The sequence below is a fragment of the Cucurbita maxima genome, unplaced genomic scaffold, assembly GCF_002738345.1.
Source record: "Cucurbita maxima cultivar Rimu unplaced genomic scaffold, Cmax_1.0 Cma_Scf00021, whole genome shotgun sequence".
In the NCBI taxonomy this organism is placed as follows: domain Eukaryota; kingdom Viridiplantae; phylum Streptophyta; class Magnoliopsida; order Cucurbitales; family Cucurbitaceae; genus Cucurbita; species Cucurbita maxima.
Window position 1 is genome coordinate 506,873 of NW_019272037.1, and position 25,082 is coordinate 531,954.

Consider the following 25,082-nt stretch of genomic DNA (forward strand, 5'->3'; position numbering starts at 1 on the left):
TTTTTTCAAGGTTAAATTTTATAATATGTGGTTTTCTAAATAAAATTAAAAAATATTAAAATAATAATAATAATTAAATAAATTTAAAACAAAACAAAAAAACAAATTCCAATTCATCAGAAAAAAGTTTTTGTGTGGGTGGATATGTAAAAACTATTCTGTCTTTTCCATCACTTTGGCATGTTTCGTTGTCGTACCAGCCATCAACCAGAAGGCCGCAGGCGCAACTTGCGTTAAATGACTCAGTAGTTCGGTAAAAGGAAGGAAAATCCATAGACCCACCCCATCGTCTCCACCCCATATGAACTACGAGATCACCCCAAGGACGCCCCTGCACGCCCACCACACCCTCCCAGGCTCACGTCCAAGGTTTTGGAGTGACAACCACGCCCTCTTACTCATCGGAGCCTAGCACTTGTCCCGATGATCAGACATAGGTCACGCACCGCACTTGAGTTTTTACTCTTATGCTAAATACTTCAAATCAGTTCTCAATGTTATCGCTACAAATACGAAGAGTTCACTCCTTTCAACATCCGCATATTCTCGAAACCCCTCAAATCCAGCAATCTATCATAGTGATCCTTCCACAAGTTGACATCATGTTTTAATAACCCATTGTAGAACACCTCGATGATCACCCTCCTCCAATTTCATATTTTTTTAAAAGCATAAGATATAAAACTATGGATAATTCGAGGTACAATTTCCATTCATTAATGGTAGGTCGATTCACTGTATGTCTAGAATTGCACTCTTATTTAGTGCACCACAAGTTGTGTCCATTAATATAATCATTACAAGTCAATTTTTCAAGGTCAAAAGTTTATTTTACGCCTATGATTAAGTAGTTATCCCAAGTATCACTATACTTTTAATAAATAAATTCTTTAAGATCAAATCATAAAATAAATCCTTTTTTAGTCTTAAAATTAATACTTTAATGGAACTATTCACCTATTTAAGCTTACCTGGAGTGATTTTAGTCCTCATACTTTAGTCAATACAAAAGTGATTATCACCCGTGCAAATGCTACAAAAGTGACTATTCTCCGTGCAAATCAAATGACAAGCTCTCGTAGAGATGAGTTTATAACTCATAAAATCCAATTCGATATAATCATTATGTAAAATATTAATATTTTTAATTAACAAAATTATAAAAAGAAATAAAATATTTAATGGTCTAATTTTATACCAACTCACAGTATAGGATTCACAAGTTTGATTTAAATCACAACATTTGTAACAATTACAAAGTAGGTCGAAGGATAGTATGGAATTTGGTAGGGGTGTCCATAGTCCGGGTTGGGAGATTTTTTTTTACCAAACTCAAAAGTTCGGGTTGGTTGGATTGGTAACCCAACCCAACTCGAAACTTTTCACAACCCAACCCTAGTTGGATTCGAGTTGGGTTGTCAATTTTTTTTTAAGTTTTATTTATTCACAATTTTTAATTATTTCGATACAATCGATAAAATATATTAAAAGTTTACAAACAAATACAAATCAATCTATGATTATTGACAAAAAAAAAAAAATCAATAAAAAACAACGATCGAAACTTATAACATATTAATATAGTTCAACATTGTTAATAAACACGTATTTGTCTGGCATCTCGGGTGTGAGTATCTTTAGACTGGCAAGGCAACCCTAATTCTTAGCCCAACGATCCAAGCTTTTGTTGAAGCAAGAACCCTTGAATCAAAGTAATTAACACCTCTTTATAGGAAATTTGGATCAACCAATAGATAAGGCTAGAATTAGATTACTGATAGAAGATCTAGAAACAAGATTTGGAAACCTTGTTCTAAATTGAGTCACTCCACAATCTAACTTGATCAATGTTTGATTGAATGGCTCGGGTGCAATTCTACCACAAGAATTGCTTTAAACTCAGAAATGACAAATATGATGCTCGAATTTCTAAGGGAAACGTCTCAATTTGAGATCTGAATTACATTCATCCACCCATATGAATTTTACCTAACATATGGTGGGTATTTATAGTCTCCTGACAAAAGACGTTTGTGGACGAGATTTATTCTGAATCTCCTTTAATCTCCACAAAATAATAGTCAAATTAACCATTTGACTTTTATATAATTTATAAAATTAAACATAGTTATTTTTAACAAATGTTGATGTGCTTGAGTGGTTAATGCTACAGGTTTGAAATCAATCCCCCTCTTCAAAAGGATTCGTCTTCGAATCAGAAAAATCCACAATAAAAATACATGCTTCATCTTCGACCAAAAGAAGTGTTTATGCAACATCTTATAAACTTTATTAATCCTGATATGTTCGATTAAGACACCTGATTCTTATCATCTTCCCCCTCTTCAGAAGGATTCATCCTCGAATCAGAAAAATCCATAAACTACTTTCTTAAAGAATAAGTTAGCAGCATGCTTTGCATCTTCCATTTCGACTCATTTGCTACAAAATTTTTGGATATCATGCTTCATCTTCGGCCAAAAGAAGTGTTTATGCAACATCTTATAAACTTTATTAATCCTGAGATGTACCATTAAGGCACCTAATTCTTATCATCTTCCCCCTCTTCAGAAGAATTCGTTCTCGAATCAGAAAAATCCATAAACTACTTTCTTAAATAATAAGTCAGCAACATGTTTTGCATCTCCCATTTCGACTCATTTTAATAAATATATTTGCCACAACAAAAAATACAATCTTTACCATTTGTAGTGTGCAGTAAAGCAAGAACAAATTGTATACATATATTAGTCCAAGGTTTGTTAGGTACATTCTTTATTAATCCTGAGATGTCTCATTAACGCACCACCACGTGCTTCTCTAAAAAAAAATAAATCTTTTATAGAGCATTGAGGAATACAAAGCATAAAAAATTTATGAAACAAATAATAATCATCCATAGCTTTTTTTTGCAAGACAAGATGCATAAATAATTCTGAAATCTTTATCAATCTCTATATAATTCGGTAATATGATCAAGTCCAAGAATTTTTGGACTAAGAAAAGTAAAGAGATTGTACCTTTTAGATAACACATCAGCTATATTTGATGGCATATGAAAATGTTTTAATAAATTCCACTTTGCATGTATACGATTCAGTTTGCTTTGACCCTTCACATACTTCAAGCTTTCATGATTAAAATGGATCACAAATTCTCTAGGCCATAGGCCATAAGTAGTGTTGTCACACATGCACTATATGAACTAAAACAAATAATTCTTTATCATAGGTGGTATATTTCAATGTTGGCCCATTTAGTTTTTCACTAAAATAAATTAAGTACTTCCCATCTTGAATTAAAACAACACTTATGCCTAAACCACATACATCACTTTCAATTTCAATAGTTTTATTAAAGCTAGCCAAAATAAATAATGGTTTGCTTAATTTCTTCCTAAGAAAATTGGATGTATTCTTTTACATTTCTCCCATTTAAAAATAACATTCTTTTTCACTAAGTCATTCAATAGTTCAGTTATGGTTCTAAAATCATTTATAAATCTCTTAAAGAGTGAGCTAACTCATGAAAACTCTGAAATTTTCGTGCATACTTTGGTATTGGCAAATCCATAATGAATTTAACTTTGTCTCTATCTAAAGCTACTCTACCTTTCCAACTATGAAGCCAATAGAGTGAACTTTTTCTAAGACTACCCTTATTAAAATTAAATTTCTCTTTTCATGTATAATCAAAACTAATTTAATATGCTCCAGATGCTCAATCAAAGTCTTCAAATAAATTATAATATCATCAATATAAACAACATGTTTTCTCATATATTTTCTCAAAACATTATATATTAAGTACATAGGTGTACTAGAAGCATTAGTTAACCTAAAAGGCATAACAAGCTATTTATACATTCCAAACTTAATATTGAAAGTTGTTTTCCATTCATCTCCTACATGCATTCTAATTTGATGATATCCAGATTTCAAAATAATTTGTTATAAATAGACACGAATCATGCAATAAATCAAGCATATCGTCTAACCTAGGAATATGATGTCGATTCTTTACTGTGCTTTTGTTGATGACTCTATTATCCATGTATATGCGCCAAGTTTCATCTTTCTTTGGCACCAATAAGTCTCGTATAGAACATGGACTCAAACTTTCTCGTACATAGCCCTTCTCCATGAGCTAAGGATATTTAGTAATAAATTATAGTTTACCATATATATTATATTTGATATTTTATTATAAGACAAATATCTAATATTTGTCTTATTATATCTTTCCATTTATTGTTATTTCTATTTATTACTATTTCCATATCCTTGTAATTTATTTGATTATAAATAAGATAACTTTCACACGATTTAAGTGTGGTGGATTAATCAAACATTCACATGGTATCAGAGCCCTTTCGGTTTAACAACCCTGATCCTTTCTTTTCAATGGCTTTTGAATCCTCTAATCTTCTTCTCCATCACCCCTGCTGGTTTTGACGCCGCAGGGGCAGTCTTCATGGCTGCCGTAGTCGAAGCCGATTGATTACTCTTCGGCTCCACCCTATTGACCTCCAAATCACCTTTTGTCATACTCTGTACATACAACCTCACCTTTTCCAACCAAATCGCTTTTCCCTTTGGCCAATATAGTCTCTCTCATTTTCTTCCAATCAACCTTCATCCTTCACATAAACCCTAACCTAAACCTATCAACCTTTTGGAGAGATTTACCTTCGGAATCTGGGTGCCGCACTGGCCTATTCGCCAACCAAGTTGCCGCCGCCCTTCCTGCCAAAATTGGCTTCTTCGCCCGATGAGGCGACTCTTCCGACTGCCCTTCTCGCCAAAATTGGCTCCTTCACCCAATGTGGTGACTCTTCCGGCTTCAACATTGTCTTTGTCCCTTGCTCTAGGTTTCCCCTTCTACTTCTTGGGGTTAGAAATATTCTCACCAGAGCCAAGGCAGCATCGTCGTTAAGCGACAATCCCTCTTCATGGGTTAGACAGATTCTCGCCGAAGCCAAGGCAGCATCGCCGCTGAGCGGCGATCCCTCTGCAATTTTTGATGGCCAAGAACCGGGTTGTTATCATCTTCATGAAAAGTGTTTCTCAATCTCTTTGAATTTTTCAGATTCAAGCTTCACGTTCGTTTAAATCCGACGCTTAGCTTGCGGTGGGGTGTTAAGGATATTTAGTAATAAATTATAGTTTACCATATATATTATATTTGATATTTTATTATAAGACAAATATCTAATATTTGTCTTATTATATCTTTCCATTTATTGTTATTTCTATTTATTACTATTTCCATATCCTTGTAATTTATTTGATTATAAATAAGATAACTTTCACACGATTTAAGTGTGGTGGATTAATCAAACATTCACACATAGCCCTTCTCCATGAGCTCCTCCACTTACTTTTGAATTTATTTTGTCTCACTTGGAATAAAGTCTATTTTATGTTCAGTACCTCTAATGGGAGGTATTTCTTTATCTTGAAACATGTATTCAAATTCGTGTAAAAGAGATTGAAAAACACTAGGCAATGCCAAGTTGTTATAGTTAGAGACCAAAAATCCTCCATTGTATTGTATTGTACATTGTATCCAAATAACTCTCTCTCTCCTTTTTTTCTTCAATTTCATCTCTTTTTTCATTTCTTTTTTTCTCTTTCATTTTTCTATATTTTTTCACTCAACTCTTACTTTTCTTTTAAATCTTTTTCCTCAAACTCTCTCTTACTTTCCTCCAATTTAATTGATCATCAAATACATTTGCAGAACTCAAACTACCAGAGTGGTTTTTCTACCATATTTTACAAAAGAATACCTATTCAAATAGCTATCATACATAACCCTTCTATCACATTGTCATGGTCGGCCAAGCAATATATCTCCACCTTGCATTGGTAACACATCACAAAAAACTTCATTGTTTCACTATCATTGAGCCATGGGAGCTTGTAAGGTTTAGGATGATCTTGGGTTGGAATTTGCAACCTTTTAATCAACATGGTACTTACAACATTGGTGCAACTTCCACCATCAATGGCAAGACTACAACTTCCACTATCAATGACAAGACTACAACTTCCACTATCAATGACAGCCTACAAGTAGTCCCCTTGATGAAACACCGCGTGTGGAACAGGTTGTCTCTTTGATCATCAACGTCATTCTCCGTAACTTAGTTTTAACAAGTCTTCTTGTTATAAGTGCCAAATGAATCCCACCTTCCAGTTCCTCATCATTCTTCTGGACTTCTTCAACTAGATCATTGATCTCCCCTCCTTTTTCCTCGTCTTGGTTCATGATTGTACAAACAATAGTGAAATATGTTTAGGACCTCAGACACTCAACTCACTGATTTTACACTCAGGGACACTCGTGTTTATACACACAAAGAGGTAGGCTATTTGGGAAAGTGACTAAATTATGATCAAGGTATTAATATATGGGTAAAGCAATTCTGATGGTAACAAGTTATTCAAGGCAATCAAGATAAGTTAATTATGAAGTAACAACAAAATAAAACAAGGAGTGAACAAACAAATAAGAGACAAAGATAATTTTGGATATAATCGATCAAACACAACAATTCTAGATTTATATGCTTTAGGGAAAAATGAGAATTGAAATTTATTTACTAAGAGCAATATGATAAGGATTTTTTTTTTTTTTTTTTCAAGATCTAAATATGATCTTTAAGAGGATAGTAAGAACAAAATAGAAAGATAATGAAGAACGATGTAAATGGCAGTAAGAAAATAAATAAAGAACGATGTAAATGGCAGTAAGAAAAATAAATGACAACTTTAAAGAAACGATAAACAATAGCGAAAATTAAAGATAAAATCAATTCTAGAGTCGGCCACAAAGATGCCAACCTACGCTCTGATACCAAATTGATAAGGCAACCCTAATTCTCAGTCCAACAATCGAAGCTTAAGCTTTTGTTGAAGCAAGAACCCTTGAATCAAAGTAATTAACACCTCCTTATACGAAATTTGGATCAACCAAGAGATATGGCTAGAATTAGATTACCTCTTACGATCGAAAATCTAGAAGCAAGATTTGAAAACCTTGTTCTAAATTGAGTCACTCCACAATCTAACTTGATCAAGACTTGATTGAATGGCTCGGGTGCAATTCTACCACAAAAATTGCTTGAAACTTAGAAATGGCAAATATGATGCTCAAATTTGTAAGAAAACGTCTCAATTTGAGATCTGAATTACATTCATCCACCAATCTGAATTTTACTCAACATATTGTGGGTATTTATAGTCTCCCGACAAAAGACGTTTGTGGACGGGATTTATTCTGGATCCCCTCTAATCTCCCCACAAGAATGGGTGACCATTTGACTTTTACATAATTTATGAAATTAAACATAGTTCTTCCGTACCAGTCTGTCAAACCTATTAATTTTTTGAATTTCTTATCAGTACCATGTCAAACCTATTAATAAAAAAAGATTTCTTCTTGGCAATAGGTCATTTGGAACAGATTCTTGTTTTTTGAATTTCTTGTCAATAGGTCCATTTGGAACTCCATTTGAAACGGATCCCCTATTAATACTTTCTTGTCAATAGGTACATTTGGAACACCCTTATTAATACAGAAAGATTTCTTTCTTTTTGGCAATAGGTCCATTCGGAACAAATTCTTATATTTTTTGAATCTCATTGGCAATACGACATTTGTAACACAGTTATTCTTATTAGTACCACACCCTGTCAAACTTATTAATACAAAAGATTTTTAATGTATTTTATATATTTTTATTTGGCTTGGGTCAACGAAAGGTTTTGCTCATGAGCCTGAAATCGATTTAGTTCTGATTCAGAAAAATTGAACACAACAATCGAAAAGGTTAATCCAACCCAACCCTTATAATTTGGATTGGTTGACTTGTCTAGTTAACTTACACTTGGGCAGATAAATTTGGGTCAGCCGTACAGATCACATTCACCAGCGTGCGCGCGCTTTTTATTTTTCGTTCTGCTTGTGGGGAGGAGTAGAGAAGGAAGCATAAGGCTATGGTGAACTGAACTGCTTCAGATAAGAAAAATGACAATTCAATCTCTGCCTTCAATCCGCTGCCGCTGCCGATGCATTTCTCTCCATCCCACCTTCGATTTCATCTCTTTCGAATCCCGTTATCCTCTTATTCCTGCCATTTCTCCAACGACCAGAAGAGCTCTGTCTCTCTCTGCTGTTATCTTCTCCGCTATTTCAACCTTGGCATCCTCTTCCTCTCTTGCCGCTCCTTCCAAATCTGCCGCACCGCAGTTCTTCGAGCTCCCGGACTCGGCCGGCGTCAAGGCGCTGGAGCTTCGCATTGGCTCTGGGGAAACCCCCGTCGATGGAGATCAGGTGAATTGATTTCGAAATCCATTGGGAATGCAATTGGAATGACATTCTTTGTTCTATTAGCTTGAATGATATTTAGGATTTTCGTTCGTTTCATTAAGGTTTGCTCTGAGGTTGCGTTCTGAATGGCTTTAAGAAACCTTTACAAGTACTTTTGCGCAGATTTTATAAACCGTGTTCGCCAAGCTTAAGAGTTAGCATTAACACTGGACCTCTTTGTCTAATGGGGATAAAGAATTTTGTAGGTTTCTCCCGTGCATTTGCTTGTGGAGGCGGGTTGAGAGGGAGTCCTACATTGGCTAATTAAAAGGATGATCATAAGTTTATAAGTAAGAGAATACAATCTTCATTGGTACGAGGACTTTTGGGGGAAAAAAAAAATGTCATGAGAGCTTATGCTCAAAATAGACAATATCATATAACTGTGGAGGTTCGTGATTTCTAACATGGTATTAGAGTCATGCCCTTAACTTAGCCATATCAATAAAATCTTCAAATGTCGAGCAAAGGAGTTGTGAGCCGAAGGTGTAGTCAAAAGTGATTAAAGTTCGAACAAACGGTGTACATTGTTCGAGGGCTCCAGAGAAGGAGTCAAGCCTCGATAAAGAGGATGATCATAAGACCCTAGGAGAGGCTCTATGGTGTATTTTGTTCGAGGAGAGGATTGTCGAGGATTGTCGAGGATTGTTGAGGATTGTTGGGAGGGAGTCCCACATGAGCTAATTAAGAGGATGATTATAAGTTTATAAGTAAGGAATACTATCTCCATAGGCCTTTTGGGGAAACTAAAATAAAGTCGTGAGAGCTTATGCTCAAAGTAGATAATATCATATTATTGTGGAGGTTTGTGATTCCTAACATTGCTGTCGTTAAGGATATACCATTCTTAAAAGACTCTTGAAACCTTTTGAGGATATGATATCTTCTTTGATCGAGTTCCCACGTTTTCTTTTAGAGTAATTATCTGAAATTGCTATCAGGCTTGGGTGAAATCATTCTCCACGAATTTGACAGAAACTGCAATATTTTCTCGAAAAGGACGTTCGAATTTAGCTATAGCCTCTTTTAATGTAAACTAATAAATAACCATCTGCAGCCTGGTTCTTTACTGAAACACTTTCTGAAAAAATCCGTTGATTTCATCTTCAATCTCCTTGTCTGTCTAAAAGCCGCCCACCTAAGATATTAATATTATTTATTATGTTTTTCCTTCTCCGATAGGAAATGTTGTTGTAACAGTTCAAGCCCACCGCTAGCAAATATTGTCTTCTTTGGGCTTTCCTTTTTGAACACCGGGAGGTGTGCTAGCGAGGACGTTGTCCCCCAAGGGGGGTGGATTGTGAGATCCCACATCGGTTGGAGAGGGACATTCCTTACAAGGGTGTGAAAACCTCTCCCTAATAAACATGTTTTAAAAACCTTGAGGGGAAGTCCGATAGAGAAAACCCAAAAAGCACAATGTTTGCTAGCGGTGGGTTTTGACTGTTACAGTTATGGATGGAGGAATCTTGTGTTTTCATCACCTTCATTGGGCCAATAATTCTTGGATTTTTAAGTCTACTTCTGACTTCTCTGGAGTTCAAGTCCAAATTCTGCAATTCAAGGTTTTTTTTTTCTCTGGCCTTGCTTTCGCTCAGTGATGTTGCCACCTTCCTTCTCCACATCTAGTTCTCTTATTATGGAGGAAATAGAATTATTTTGATTTTTTTTGTTCCCAAATGTGCTTCTGTTCCAATTTTAAAGATTAGACTGCATTTTCTTGAGCTTCTTACAGAATGAATTACCATTCTTCTCCACCATAGCTACTCATCCATCAATGACCTAAAAGTCAAATCCTCTTTCTATTCTATTCTCAGATATTATAAGAAGCTTAACGAATTTAATGGAAGTACAGTCTTGGAAAAGATTCTCAAGTTGGCCCTAGCCCCACATTTATAAGTAATGGCTGAAAAAGGAGGCTAGGGATAGCATAGCATTAGCTTGCTGCTACTTAGCCGATATACTAACTTCCCCATGCCTTCAACATCTTGATTTGAACCTCAACGTAGACTTATCTGACAAGACACTAGTGTGAGTTGAACCCTTCAACTTCTTTTCTGTCTTGTAGGTTACAGAAAATCGACACCCCTTTTTCAGCTCTTTATCATGCCGTGTGAGAAAGCTGACATACAGACTCACAAATTCCTCAATAGTGCACTTGACCAATGATGAATATGTAGCCACTTGGTGTACTAGTGAAGAGTCATTTAATCTTCTTATTCTTTCCAAGGCTGCTTTTGATTATTGTGGTGGCCTACTTTCTTCCTTTGATGACTCTTTACAATTCAGAAAAAATACTTGGAACTAAAAGGAAGAAGGAATAAGGGACAATTCTCTTTTTCCCTTGGACTGTTTGTAATTGAAAAACTTTTTGTAAAAAAAATTGGAGGGTAAAATTTTGCCCTGCTTTGATAAACTCCTAGCTATGCCCTGCGTGCAATTTTTATTCTTTTCTCCATCCTTCTACTGTTATTATTTTGTAGAGTTGGCTGCTTGTTTGTATGCGAGTTATTAAAGTTGATTGGACTAACAACATGCTTGTAAAAATTGCATAGGGGTAAACTTTATTACTGAGTATGAAATTCAGAGATTCTTATTATGGAGTATTAACGTGAAGGTTGCGGTTCATTACTATGGAAGGTTGGCAGCAAAGCAGGGATGGCGCTTTGACACAACATATGATCACAAAGATGAAAATGGGGAGCCCATTCCCTTTACATTTGTTCTTGGCTCTGGGAAAGTAAGACAGTTGTTGTCGATATCCTACCACTCTACCTAATTGAACCTGCTTTTAGTTGCAAAGCAATTGACTCTCAATTTTGGATTAATGTCAAGGTTATTGCGGGAATGGAAGCAGCTGTGAAATCCATGAAAGTTGGTGGCATCCGTAGAGTCATCATTCCACCATCCCAAGGATATCAGAATACATCTCAAGAACCTATTCCACCCAATGTACGTACTCCTGTTTCCCTCTCTTTATTTGGTTCATGCATACTGTCTTATTTGAACAAGCTACCCTATGCTGTGTGTGTGTTGTCTGGGTCTCACCGGTTGCATATACATAAAAATAACCAACTTTGTAACAACTCAAGTCCACCGCTTGCAGATATTGTCCTCTTTGGGCTTTTCCTTTCTAACTTCCCCTCAAGTTTTTTAAAACGCGTCTGCTAGAGAGAAGTTTTCACACTCTTATAAATAATGTTTCGTTCTCCTCTCCAACCGATGTGGGATGATAAAAAGGACGTAGAGGTAAAAGTTGGGGAATAGGCATGTTTGACATCTTGGTTATAAAAAAGAAAAAAAAAATTGACTTAGAAAAATACTGATATAGTTCTCGATTATCTTGAAATCTTTTGCTTGAAGGCATTCCAACTATTAGCATCTCAGCATTTATTAGTTTAATTAGTATGTCATGTAATAGTGAAAGACACGGTGTTAACTACATGGACTTAATAAAATTAAGATTGAAAGTTTATGACAAATATATGTGTATATATATATATATATAGGTGAAGTTTAAATTTAAGTAATAAGCTTATCTATGAACCGCCTACTTAGCGTGTAATATCGCATCCTTAGGATTATGGGTTTAAATTATATTCATGAATTACTAAGAATGTTCAAGTATTTTACAAAATATTCACAAGAATCAAAAAATTAAGTGGTCATTTTCTGAATAAGCTAGGGTCTGGGGTGAGGAAATTGATTGGCCGCCTACTGTCCTTGTTTAGAAAAAGATAAAAGTGTATATTGCGAAAATTGATCTGTCTTTAAATGTTTGATTCAATGAGGCTTGTTTGGACACAGTATTTTGACAGGCAGAGGCTATTTACCACCATTTTTAATCCAACACGTCTGGCAAACGGTGAAGGTTCGAGCCTTGGGATTTTGATATTCGACATCGAGCTGGTTCAGGTAAGGCATCTTGGCAACAAGTTTGCATCTCCAGGTTCCTGAAAATAGCCCTTCACTCAACTGTACTATATGATTGTACTTTGTATGCATAACTTTTATTATACACGAGCTTTGTGCAGCATATGTTGTAAAAGCAGAGCAGATTAAAGGAGAATAAGGAAGCAACAAAAACCATTAAACCGAACCCCGACCAATTCACATTGTTTCTTTAAAAGACAATGAAACAGTACATGTCGATTATCGTTGAGCTCCCTATGTTGAGTAAATATCAAAAGAATAGGCGAATACCAAAAAGGTTTGGTCAAATTTAACACTTTCTTATTGAATGGTTGATTCTCAAAGGTGTAGTATTTGTCCCTGTTAATTTATTACTGTGGTTCTTTGTTTATCTCTTTTACTGTCGTTTACTTTTACCGTGGTCAATTGAGAATAGTCCAAATGAATTTAAAATAACTATAATGATAATAAACTAATTTTGACAATCTCTATGGCTTGGAAAAAGATTGATAATAGAGGATTTAAGATAGCTGAAGTAAGAAATTTGGCTCTTTCATTGATATCTCCGAAACTAATTATGACTTATTTTTGCAAATCTATTTAATTGTCTTCGGTTGTATTCCACCCCTTCAAAACACTATTAAAGAAGTACCAAAATCCTTCCAATCAAGATAGTTATAGTTATCAACTAAGTGTTCGATTTATTCTCGGTTATTAATTTCATCTTTAGGATTTAGTCATATTTTTTCGCTCTAGTTTTCCCGTGTGGGATCTCACATTAGTTAGAGAGGGAAACAAAACATTTCTTATGAAGACATGAAAACCTCTCTCTAGTAGATGCGTTTTAAAATCGTGAGGTTGACGGCGATACGTTACAGGCAAAAGCGGATAATATCTGCTAGCGGTGGGCTCGGGCAGTTACAAATTGTATTGAGTTAGACACTGGACAGACAATGTGCTAGCGAAGACGCTGGTTCCCGTGAGATCTTTGGTTGGAGAGGGGAAGGAAGCATTCCTTATGAGGGTATGAAAACCTCTCTCAAGTAAACGCGTTTCAAAACCGTGAGACTAACGACGATATGTAACGAGCCAAAGCAGATAATATCTGCAGCGGTGGGCTTGATCTGTTACATCGGTTTATCTCTCGCCTTACATCGGTACTGACAATGACCACAAACAATTTATAGTTGTTTTAGAAACATATTCTAATTCTAAATCATTAGAAGACACTGGTAAGAGAAAATCAATTAGATCATCATCTTCAATGTACGGGAACACTTTTTAAATATAGAAAAATCTAGCATATCGATGGTATGAGATACAAATGTAACTATTGTGATATATGCTCGTGATACATCTTTATGTGGAACTAATACCTTTCTTACAAAATATATTTTACCACAAATATTCATACTTTCTTACAAAAATACATCTTTATGTTGATTCTAAATAAAATGTATCAAAAAAGAATATTAAAATTTTGTCAAATACGTGAATTATTATAAGATGAGTTAGATCGTCTACTAAGCGATTTGAAAAAGTTATTATAGCGTCTAAAATATGAAAATATTAAATTTAAAGTTCTTTGTGCTGTTTGGATGTATTTACGGGATAGAATTCAACGTATATGATTTTCGATGAAGATTTTCTAAATCACTTTAAATATAAAGTTCTATTACAAGTTTCTCGAGATGTCTTCAAAAAAACGTGGATATAATTTTTTTTTTTTTGCTCATTTCATAACAAAGAAGATGTCAGGTGGAATCAAACCAACACAGTCTAATTTTTTCGAGTTGATTCGGTTTGGGTTCATAATTTAGTAAGAGCTCACAATATAAATTTATAACAGTGTTGTGCCTAAAATGTCTTATAATGGTGTTCTGCCCCCTAAATCCAAACCAACTCACAAACGTCTAAAAAATCGACCATAAATTTACTTTATAATATATAGAGGGTGTACATTGGTCGGTTTGAGTTGATGAAATATTTTGGAACAACTTAGAATTTTGGGTTGAATAACTCAGATTGTATCTATTAGACGAACAGACTCTACCACAATGGGTATGATGCTGTCCATTTTGAGCATAAGCTCTCGTGGATTTGCTTTTGGACTTCCCCAAAAGGCCTCATATCAATAAGAAAGTGTATTATTTGATTATAAACTCATGACTATTCCCTAAATTAACCGATGTGGGACACTTTCATCCAACACTTTCGAATCCAAATTGTATGATTTGAATCGTTTGAATGGATCGGGTACAAGAAATAAAAATTTTAAAATGGAGTGGGTGGAGTGATTGTTCTTTGCATTTGGGTCGTCTGTCACTTTTCAAACCTTCACCAAAATGGTTCTTTCAACAGTTCAACTCTCTCTCTCTGCCATTGAACCATAATCATTTTTCTTTTCTTCTTTTCTACTCTCTCTCTCTCTCTCTCTCTCTCTCTCTCTCTTTCTCTCTCCTCTTGCCGGTTTCGCTTTTGCTTTTGTTCTTCATAAGAACCTTTCCTCGCTTTCCCCCCCCTTCTTCTCTTCTCTCTTCTTCCGTTTTACACCCAAAATCGGATTCCAGAGAGCAGGGATTTAGTTTTCTTTTGATTTCCTGTTGAAACGGCGAGGATTTTCCTTTTCGATCCACTATTTTTTCGAAGCCCTAGATTTGTGCTTCGTTCTTACACATGGCGCAGAAGTCTCTGATCTACGCGTTTGTTGCTCGCGGTACCGTGATTCTCTCTGAGTATACCGAGTACAGTGGGAATTTTAATTCCATTGCTTTTCAGTGCCTCCAGAAATTGCCCACTGCCAATAACAAATTCACCTACAATTGCGATGGCCACACCTTCAATTATCTCGTCGATAACGGTTACAGTAAGTCTTGCTCGTCTCCTCTTTTTCTTCGTTGTTGAATTTTGAGATATATATATATATATTTTATTCTTCTTCTGCTGTCTTCATTGCAATTGTTTATCTTCGTGTTTTGATTCTGGCTGTGATTTGTTAAGAGATGATGCTTGTAGGGATGTTTTTGCTTCTTTAGCTGATTTTTTTTCTTTTCAAAGAATCCCGATCCGTCGTTAATACCGTTTCAAACTTTTGTTTGGATGTTGAGAAATGGGAGAATATTGATCAAGCATCCATTTCTTCTTACATTGCTTATTCTGTCTCCTGTTTTTAATTTATTACCACTGGAAGCGAGTATGATAATCTTTCGATGTCTTGAAGAATTACGGAAAAGGCATAGATATGCTCAAGATTCATTTATGGCATTTACGATTAAATATTTCTTCACCGTCCGAATTGTGGACCTCGCTTTCCGTTGCTCCCAATCAGGTTACTATATAAAATAGACGATCTTTAAGATGGAGCATGATTTAGCTAGAAGATAAAAGTATTTTTGAGAATTATTATTATGATTATTCTTATTTTGTCAATAGAGTTCAACTCCACGAATTATTGTTGTTTCTATCTTGAGCCGTCAAGGGGTTAAAATGCTTACTTTCTAGGGAGCTAGATTATTTGTTATGATCTAGCGATTCCTTAGGCTTAGTTCAAAGAAGGTAATCCTCAAATATAGCCTAGTTTATCCAGTTATTTTGCTCATTTATAATTTTTATTAAATTTCTCATTCAAAATTTATCTTAGATCTTTGTCTACATAATTTGTCTCTAATATTTGTGGTACTATTGATTTCGTTAGTATTTTTATTCTAAAAGTGTCGATTTCACTCTTCATCTGGTCAGTTTTCTCAATCAAGTATTTTATGCCATTGACCCTAAAATTCATTGACAAAGCAATGACATGACATAAAACCGAACTTATTAATAGAGTTGGAATAGCCCATAGTCCAATTTAATCATATGGAGATGTCCACACATAATTCTGAGGAGCACGTGCTTCTTCTAGGTTGCATCCAGTTGTTGAAGTAGAAAATGGAATCAATAGAGATGTCACTATACTCAATAATTGATTCATACGTTTTAAAATACAAAATTTAAATTTCTACGTAAGCTCTCATAATTTTTTTCCTGCATAATCATATTTTAATTATTTTTTTTTTAAAAACTTAATGAAAGGGTAAAATTGACACTTTAAATGATTGGGTTAGATTGAAAAATGACTTGTAGATTTATCTCAATGAAAGCTCGGTTCTATCCAAAAAAAAAAAAAAAAAAGAAAAAAGACATGTACATTATTATATTATAGGCAGACTAAATATTTTGTCGAAGAAATAAACAAGTGACAGAATTAAGGAAGAGGCTTTTTGAAACCCTCCAATTAGCACAAACAATCTGGGATGTTCTTCTAACATGGTTGAAAAACTAAATGTAGCACGATACTGCTTGAATGAGGCATACCCATCTTGTCGTGTGATGGAACAAAAACAAAGATACCTATGAAGAAAACCTATAGACAAGTCACTTGGCCCCACTTAGAAATGATTTGACTTAGATAGTATGATCATGACTTGGGATGTATCAGCTTTGAGTCAAGATGATTCAAATTGTGTCTTGTTTCTACTTAGATGGTTGCGCCCACAATATATTGCTATTTCTGGGTTGTTTGTGAATGCTGCAGATCTTTCATTTGTGCCTTTCCCATGACGTATACTTTGAGATGTTTTTCCGTTCTGGTCAACTGTTTCTTATCTTTAAATTTTTAGTTTACCTTATTTGTTTGACTCTGAAAATATTCTTATTGCTAAATGCTAAAACTTGCCGATTATGTTCCTTTTCTTCTCATTGATGAAGTAGTAAACATTTTTGTATTTCCTTCTTTTTCTTCTGAGAGTTTTCTTCGAGTTCTTGAAAAATAAGGCTTTCCCCCTTTTTCGTTTTTTTTCTAGATGAAATATTTGGCTGTGTGCCTAGCATTGCGTTAACTAGTGAACTTTAACCAAAATAACAGCTTTGCATTTTCTTCTGTCTTTGAAAATTGCAGCATACTGTGTAGTCGCAACTGAATCAGCTGGGAGACAAGTGCCTATTGCATTTTTAGAGCGTGTTAAGGATGATTTTGTGTCAAAATATGGTGGGGGAAAGGCTGCCACAGCTCCTGCCAATAGTCTTAACAAGGAATTTGGGTATTTGATTAAATTACTTGCTGAGGATGGTGTATAGGGTATTCATTATTGATTAAATATAATTTTTTATATGTAGGTCAAAATTGAAGGAACATATGCAGTACTGTGTTGATCATCCTGAAGAAATTAGCAAGCTTGCAAAGGTGAAAGCTCAGGTTTCAGAAGTAAAAGGTGTTATGATGGAAAATATTGAAAAGGTAAGCATTCATTTTTATCTTGCGCACTATCTTGGAACCTTTCTCTAGATGTGTCTATTGGATCCAAAACTTTTGATCCATCTTTTGAACATTTTTTAAATTTCTAGCCTTGAGGCTTCTTTCTCTAGCCACCTCTTCCATCTATTCCCTCTTTAAACAAAATAGATCTCTCTTTTTTTCCCCCCTTATTGTTAAAACATTTCACACATCCTAACACATTTTGAACACTGTTTTCTGCTTGAAATTTATTTTTGAATGACCTTTAGCTTCCCTAGAGCAGATGTCTTGGTGGTATCGAAGAAAATGTGAATCTACTGTTACTAACATAACACAACCCACTAGAGTCCAAATGAAGGCATTTCTTGTTTGGCTCATATTGCTAAGTAGGGTTCAATGTTGATACGATGATGCCTTTTAAGTTATACTATTAGCTATTTCCAAACTTTAATTTTGGTAAGATGTGGGTGTAGTCAGTAAAGAACGTCTATTGTAATGTGTTGCAGTTATCTACAATATCCAGAAACAAGATTAAAATTTCCCAGAAAATTTATTTTGTTTGTTTGAAACTACTTTTTGATGGTTTTTTCATGATGATTGCAATATGGGATGAGAATGCGTGGTCCTAATTGTTGATCTATGCATATTTTTAACAAGAACTGAATCTCATTAGAGAAAGTATGTACGAAGTGGTTACTATAAGTTGAAGGCTCTTTTTGAAGTGTGCTGTGGTTGTTTCCCCTGCCTTGGTGAGGCTCTTCTTTCTATGGGTCTGTATTTATGTCAAAACAAGGTTTAGGTTCTTTTGATCTTGTCATGGTAGGGAAACCGTAATTTCACTTGTCTTGGGAATCTTAAATTTCCTGCCAAAGAAAACTCCTTAGGAACAACAAGAAGTCTGAATTTAATAATTGAACATAGATTAGCAGGGTGATTCCCCTGAATTTTTTACTTTCCAGATTATGGAGTCTTGCCGCTGATTGGGATAAAGAAACCCATTCTGTCGTCTTCTTGTCATCAAAGAACTTTGTATAACAAGATTCGTCTCAAAAGAAAACTCCCTATCCTACATACTCTGGATTCTGATTGCTGTCTACTAGGTATTATATCTTGGAAATGGAGTCTGCACACATATATTTAGCCAACCATCTTTTCATTGGTTAATGTTCCAACTATAGGAATACTGGTATGATCGCACCCCAGCTAGGAAGTGTAGGCTGATTTTTTTATTTTTATTTATTTATTTTTATTTTTGAAAAAAACTTGAAAGAATATATGTCTCTTATCAAAAAAAAAAAAAAAAAAACTTGAAAGAATATAAGTGTAGGCTGAAGCATCATCTGTTGAGCATTGTTGGAGTCCCACATTCATTAATTAAGGGGAAGATCATGGGTATATAAGTAAGAGACGCTATCTCCATTGGAATGAGACCATTTTGGGGAAACAAAAAGCAAAACCACGAGAGCTTATGCTCAAAGTAGACAATATCATAACATTGTGGAGGTTCGTTGTCCCTATCAAGTGGTATCAGGGTCATGCTTTTGTCTTAATTTAGCCATGTCAATAAAGTTCTCAAGTGTCGAACAAAGGAGTTGTGAGCCTTGAAGGTGTAGTCATAGTGAATATCTGTGGTAAAGTTTTATTGGACTAGCAATGTGCTCCAAAGAAGAGGTGTTGTCTGGAATAGTGCTAGATGGATAGATATGACTGTTTAAGGGGAGACTCAATGGTGTACTTTGTTTGAGGAGAGCATTGTTGGAGTCCCACCATGGCTAATTAAGGGGAATGACTAATTAAGGGGAAGATCATGGATATATAAGAGACACTATCTCAATTGGAATGAGGCATTTTGGGAAAATCAAAAGCAAAATCCTGAGAGCTTATGTTCAAAGTGGACAATATCATACCATTGTGGAGGTTTGAAGTTCTTATTACCATAGTACCCAAATGTAATGGAGATCCAGAAATACTCTCCAGTGTGAGTAATGTTATTCTGTTTCCTTCGCAGCAAAATTCAAATGAAAGCTACGATATGTTGATTGAAAGGAATGGCCTTGTTCTTGAAGGGATGACCCGTAAACACCTGGAGGAGATTCTCTTATATTACTTGACAGGAAAAAGAGCTTTGTTATCTGGTTACATAGCAGTAAGAAGGGTTCTTCAAATAGTAATTTGTTCTTCAAATTGCAATTTTTCTTTCATATGATACATTGAGCTGAGGATAAATCATGGATGAGTCTGGAGTTTTCACAAGAGTTCATAGCACTCTTAAGAAAGACCAGGAAAAGATTATTCTTCTTTGGACAGTTAGCTCCCAAGATCAGCAAATCTTAGAATTTTGATGTTACATTGAGCTGAGGATAAATCACTGACTTAGAATTTTGATGTTACATTTATTCTCAGCTCAATGTATCATATGAAAAGATTATCCTCAGGACAATCAGCTCAATCTTAGAATTAGCTCCCAAGTTCTCTAAAATTCTGGTTGCCACCAACATTTCCATATATTTTGATTTGATTATTAAAAATGGTCAATCACAGTCTAATTGAGCCCCACTAGAGTTTCGTGAACTAATTCAAACTTTCATCAATGTCAGCAGTTCTCATAAATTTTTTCAAAATTTTCATGGACATCGATATTTCTATCAATATTTTGAACCATGGTTTCAACACCCAACTTTAACCTGTGAACAAGAGCAATATTTTTTGGAATGTTTCCATGGTTTGTCAAAAAGCATGATAACCCTGAAGGCCACGACTATTTGTAGTCCATCCCATATTACTACTTCCGTACATGATTTTTTGCCATAAAAATTTCCCTCAGTGGGAGACCTCTTCTATGCGTTCCCTTTTCCAGGTTGCCTGCTTTCATTGGTATTAAAACCACATTTCAAACAGATGCAAGCTACTTCCTTGTCGATTCCTTGTCATGATAAAATTGTAATAACTTCTTTCACCACTTTCACCACTTGAGCAGCAGGTAGTTTGACAATGCAAAGATGATATATTGAGGTATTGAATATGGCAGCCTTAACTGAGGTTGACCTGCCACTTCTAGTAAAGGGCACTGTTTCCTACTTTTGGAGCCTAAACTTCAACTTATTACGAGGAAGCAATTCTACTGACTTATGTAGTTAGGAGATTTGGTTTGGAAAGATTGTCTTTGTGCCACATGGTCAATTGTGTTTTCCTATTGCAATTTCTTTATTTTGTTGAGTAGGGCTTTAGGTTAAAATACTTCTCTTGTGTTCATGTGTGCATTTCATACAGCTCTCATGTTTATTAATAGCAAGTCTAGAGGTTGTATTGAAGATTTTGGAAGTCTCCTAGGCAAGCAATTCTCTTAACCGCTTCCTTGTGATTTCAGCTGATGTATTAAGAAGATATCTTTTGGATAAAGGTGTGTGGTTTGGTACTTTTGAAGGTTTGATGGTTGGCAGGGATATGGTGTGCATTAATCACTCGTAATTTGCTAATGCAACGTTCTATACTCTGGTAAAGACCCACATGCGCAACAATCTTTGTTTAGCCATTTCTCTTGTTGAAATCATTTTCAGCCTTACTTTAACTTGTCTAGATCTGTCATAGCTAGTGTAAATAATGATGACTCTTATGTGAAGGAACATGCTTAGAGATCATGGGCTTTCTCATAGTTTTTGGACTTCGACGTATCTTGAATTAGCTTCTGGAGGGAATCCCTTTTCTTCAAAGTTTTGGAATTTGGTGGAAGAAAGAATCCTCATCAAACTTTATATTGGAGATATGTAGTGCCTTCCAATGGAGGGAGTCTCATGCATGCTAATGCAATTTTGTTCTCGTATGCCTGCTCACTCTCTTTTTTCAAAATTTCTTCTAGGGTCTAAGGCAGTAGTTTTCTATGAGAAGATTAGGAATTTCTTTCTGGGGGAGGGTATAGATACTTAGGAAGTCCTGTCAATTGGAAGGTTTACTAGAAGCCTCAGAGAAAGAGAAACTTTGTGCTTGTGGCAAAATGGGGTTGGATTTATTGAAACGAACTGGAAGCTCTTTGCAAAAAGATAATCTACAAGTATTTTTTCAATCCCCATGAGCTGGCTGAAAAAAATGCTTCTAGTGTCAGAAATCCTTTGAGCTTCATTTTCAGATGTTGCACATTGCTCACTGCTGATATGAGCCAAAGTTTGAAAGGAGAGGCCATATTCTCATCGCTACCTTTGATGGGAGAGCTTTATTGAGCAAATTCCCTAGACTATATCATTTTAACTCTTGAGTACGGTGATTAATTGTTGTTTTGAGGACTGTAGAATGAGCCTTATCTTAAGAGGTACCTAAAGACAGAATGTATCAAATGGGCTGAAACTGTTCAATTGTCTTCATGTATTTATGCTTGGCCAATCTCCGAGTTAACAAAATTAGGAAATTTGATGGTTGCAGAATCTATTCTGGCAAGTCATGATTTAATGCTCTTTTGGAACTGTCCATATCTTGGACAGGAGAAGGCTAAAGTCCTCTAAATTATTTTCCCAAGATAACTTAACTCTTGTAACTAGCAGTAAACTAAAGGCAATTATCGTCCTTTCATTTTGCTCTCAAATGGTGTATCGTGGTACGTATGCTATGAAGATCAGAATCAACTCTTTCTCCACTGTTATTTTGCTGGCAGTAATTGGAGCAAGGTGTTTCCAGTATTTGACATTTTGCAGTGCTTCTCATTTATTTTCAATACTTTAGGGATTAATTAAAAATAAAATTTAATTTGGGATTAGATGTGTCACTTTGGATTATCACGAGTTTACTTGGCCACCAAATTAGTAGTGTCTGGCGATTGTCATGTGACAATAGTCAAGGGTGTCCACAAGCTTGATCGGACACTCATAGATATAAAAAAACTTCACTTTTGAAACCTCAAGGACCAACTAGAATCTAAATTCAAATCTCCCAATGGAAAATAACTTGCAAAAAATTCTTCCAATTGTTAGATCAATGAAATTGGATTTACAAGAGAATTTGGTGTTGCTATTACACCAACAAGAAGAATTAAGGTGTACATTGCCACAAAAAGTAATAACATTGGATGACTCATCTTCAGCAGCCCTGAAAGAAAGTTCTAGACATGAACCCCAAAGGATTTTAGCTTTCCGTTTCAGCTTTCAACAATTTAGCGTTTCATTCAACCAGTTATCAATCATATTGGGGAGATAGTATTCCGCTGGCTTTTGTATCTTAGACTTTATTTGAATGGAAGTGCTGGTTCCCTGTAAAAACAAAGAATGTATGGGTAATGTCATAATGATTATGACATGCAACCTTGAAATGCCCCTCTTGAGGCATAATCTGATTTCCTTCTGTTTCTTTCTGCTATTCTAGCCATTTTTCAGGATGTTCTCTTCACCCTTTTTTAAGAGGTAAAAGGACACGGGCTCTGGAGTCTTTTTATACCTTCATTTGTTGCGTCATGGGTGGATCATTGCCCTTCCCCTTAAAAAATCTAGAAAATAGCCATACTTAGATGTAACGACCCTAAATTTTCTTATTTAATCTAAGGTCGCTACTAAACATTTAATGCTGAACATTTAATGAACCCTTATCATAAATTCAACATTAATTTCATACCTCGTTAATTATCTTAGGAATAAACAAATACAAAGTAAAAAGAAAAAACAGTACTAAATTAATTGTCCTCTAATCTATGGCCTACTAAATATAAATACGACTCAACCTATAGCAACCTGTATTTTATTAAAGGTAAATACAACTCAACTTATACTAACTTATACTATTATAAATGCAAATACAACTCAACCTATACTATTAAATTTGAAATGTGAACCTATCCTATGCATGTGCCACGGTCTCGGGGTTGCGATGCCTCCGTCATCCTTACACGGGCGCCTTGTCTTTATCTGGAAAAATGTAGTAGCATGATACTTGAGTATGAGTATTTTAAAAATACTCAATAAGTGACCCCCTATTGGGGAATGATGTAAGAACATGCGAATGCAATGATGGGATCTATCATAACAGTCTATTTTTCTACGGTACTATCCTGACGGGCAGCTTGGATATGTATTTTTAAAATACTCCGATTGGGGGTCACTTACTGAGTATTTTTAAAATACTCAAGCCTTGTGCTACTACATTTTCCAGATAAAGGCAGCGCCCCAGTAAGGCTGACGGAGGCATTGCAACCTTGAGACCATGACACAGACATAGGATAGGTTTGCATTTCAAATTTAATAGTATAGGTTAATATAAGTTGAGTTGTATTTGCATTTAATAATAGTATAGGTTAGTATAAGTTGAGTTGTATTTGCATTTAATAAAATAAAGGTTAATATAGGTTAAGTCGTATTTATATTTAATAGGCCATAGGTTAGTAATAGGGCATTTAATTCAATAATGTTTTTGCTTCTGTCCTTTGTGTTTATTCCCAAGGTAATAAATGAGATATGAAATTAATGTTGAATTTATGATAAAGGTTAGTTCCACATTAAATGTTTATGGATTAAATGTTTAGTAACGACCTTAGGTTAAATGGGAAAATTTAGGGTCGTTACAATTGGTATCATTGTGAGATTTTACATCGGTTGGAGAGGAGAACGAAATACCCTTTATAAGGCTGTGGAAACCTCTCCCTAGCAGACGTGTTTTAAAACCTTGAGGGGAAGCTCGAAAGGGAAAACCCAAAAAGGACAATATCTATTAGCGGTGGGCTTGGGTAATTTCAAATGGTATCAGAGCTAGACATTGGATGATGTGCCAACAAGGAGGCTGAGTCTCGAAGCGGGTGGACACAAGGTAGTGTGCCAGCAAGAACGCTGGACCCCAAAGGGTGGTGGATTTGGAGGGACCCACATCAATTGGAGAAGGGAACAAGTGCCAGCAAGGACGTTAGGCCCGAAGGGGGTGGACTGTGAGATCCCACATTGGTTGGGGAGGAGAATGAAATACCCTTTATAAGGTTGTGGAAACCTTTTACTAGCAAACGTGCTTTAAAAACTTTGAGGGGAAGCTTGAAAGGGAAAGCCCATAGCGGACAATTTTTGCTAGTGGTGGGTTTGGGCCATTACATTAAATCTATAAGGTCACGATTGTAACATGGCTACTTGGTGACGGAGGATTAACTTTCTTGATGTTATTGAAAAGAGTTTGAAATGTGGCACGTGCAGCTAAACTGGTGTTGCATGCAAAAATAGAAATTGAAAATCTATGTTATTTGTTGGTTTACTATCTCAACCTTCAATATTTGGCTTGACCCTTTCCAAATCCTCGGTGTTAGCATCTTTCAGGATTATTTTTTGTGTCTTTTTCCCCCTTTTCCCCGCTCGTGTTGCTGATGCTTGACTTCTTGCCTTTGTTGGTAATGGTAGGTTGTTTCTGGCTAGGCGGGAGGGGATATTAGCACACTTTGTGTTACTTGGTGCTTGAGCGTGACAAGAACATTTTTTAAAAGAAAAATTGAGATGGGGAAGACAAATTAGGAGTTTGTGGCATTTTTACACCTCCATCAGGCCTTTATTGTGGGGGGGGGGGGGGGGGGGGG

At 35.5% G+C, this 25,082-nt stretch overlaps 2 protein-coding genes across 2 annotated transcripts in view; both read left to right on the plus strand.

Moving 5' to 3' along the window:
- The first annotated feature begins 7,957 nt into the window (after nt 1–7,957).
- Nucleotides 7,958–12,475, plus strand: LOC111495682 (peptidyl-prolyl cis-trans isomerase FKBP17-1, chloroplastic). Its single transcript, XM_023145834.1, has 4 exons — nt 7,958–8,340; nt 10,994–11,116; nt 11,212–11,328; nt 12,184–12,475. The coding sequence occupies exons 1-4, from the start codon at nt 8,035–8,037 to the stop codon at nt 12,331–12,333; spliced, it is 696 nt and encodes a 231-aa protein (XP_023001602.1). The 5' UTR covers nt 7,958–8,034; the 3' UTR covers nt 12,334–12,475.
- A 2,191-nt stretch (nt 12,476–14,666) lies between these two features.
- Nucleotides 14,667–25,082, plus strand: part of LOC111495683 (vesicle-associated membrane protein 722-like) — a 12,898-nt gene continuing 2,482 nt past the window's right edge. Inside the window, exons 1-3 of the mRNA XM_023145835.1 lie at nt 14,667–15,154; nt 17,225–17,366; nt 17,443–17,563. Coding sequence (XP_023001603.1) covers nt 14,965–15,154; nt 17,225–17,366; nt 17,443–17,563 — 453 coding nt within the window. The 5' untranslated portion in view covers nt 14,667–14,964. The remainder of the gene's footprint in view (nt 15,155–17,224; nt 17,367–17,442; nt 17,564–25,082) is intronic.

What these genes read in the sequence shown, in the direction of transcription:
- LOC111495682 (XM_023145834.1), top strand. Translation starts at nt 8,035, where the DNA reads ATGACAATTCAATCTCTGCCTTCAATCCGCTGCCGCTGCCGATGCATT. An exon ending in CCCCCGTCGATGGAGATCAG is followed by an intron (nt 8,341 to 10,993) that starts GTGAATTGATTT and finishes ATTAACGTGAAG; the next exon opens with GTTGCGGTTCATTACTATGG. An exon ending in AAGAACCTATTCCACCCAAT is followed by an intron (nt 11,329 to 12,183) that starts GTACGTACTCCT and finishes GTTTGGACACAG; the next exon opens with TATTTTGACAGGCAGAGGCT.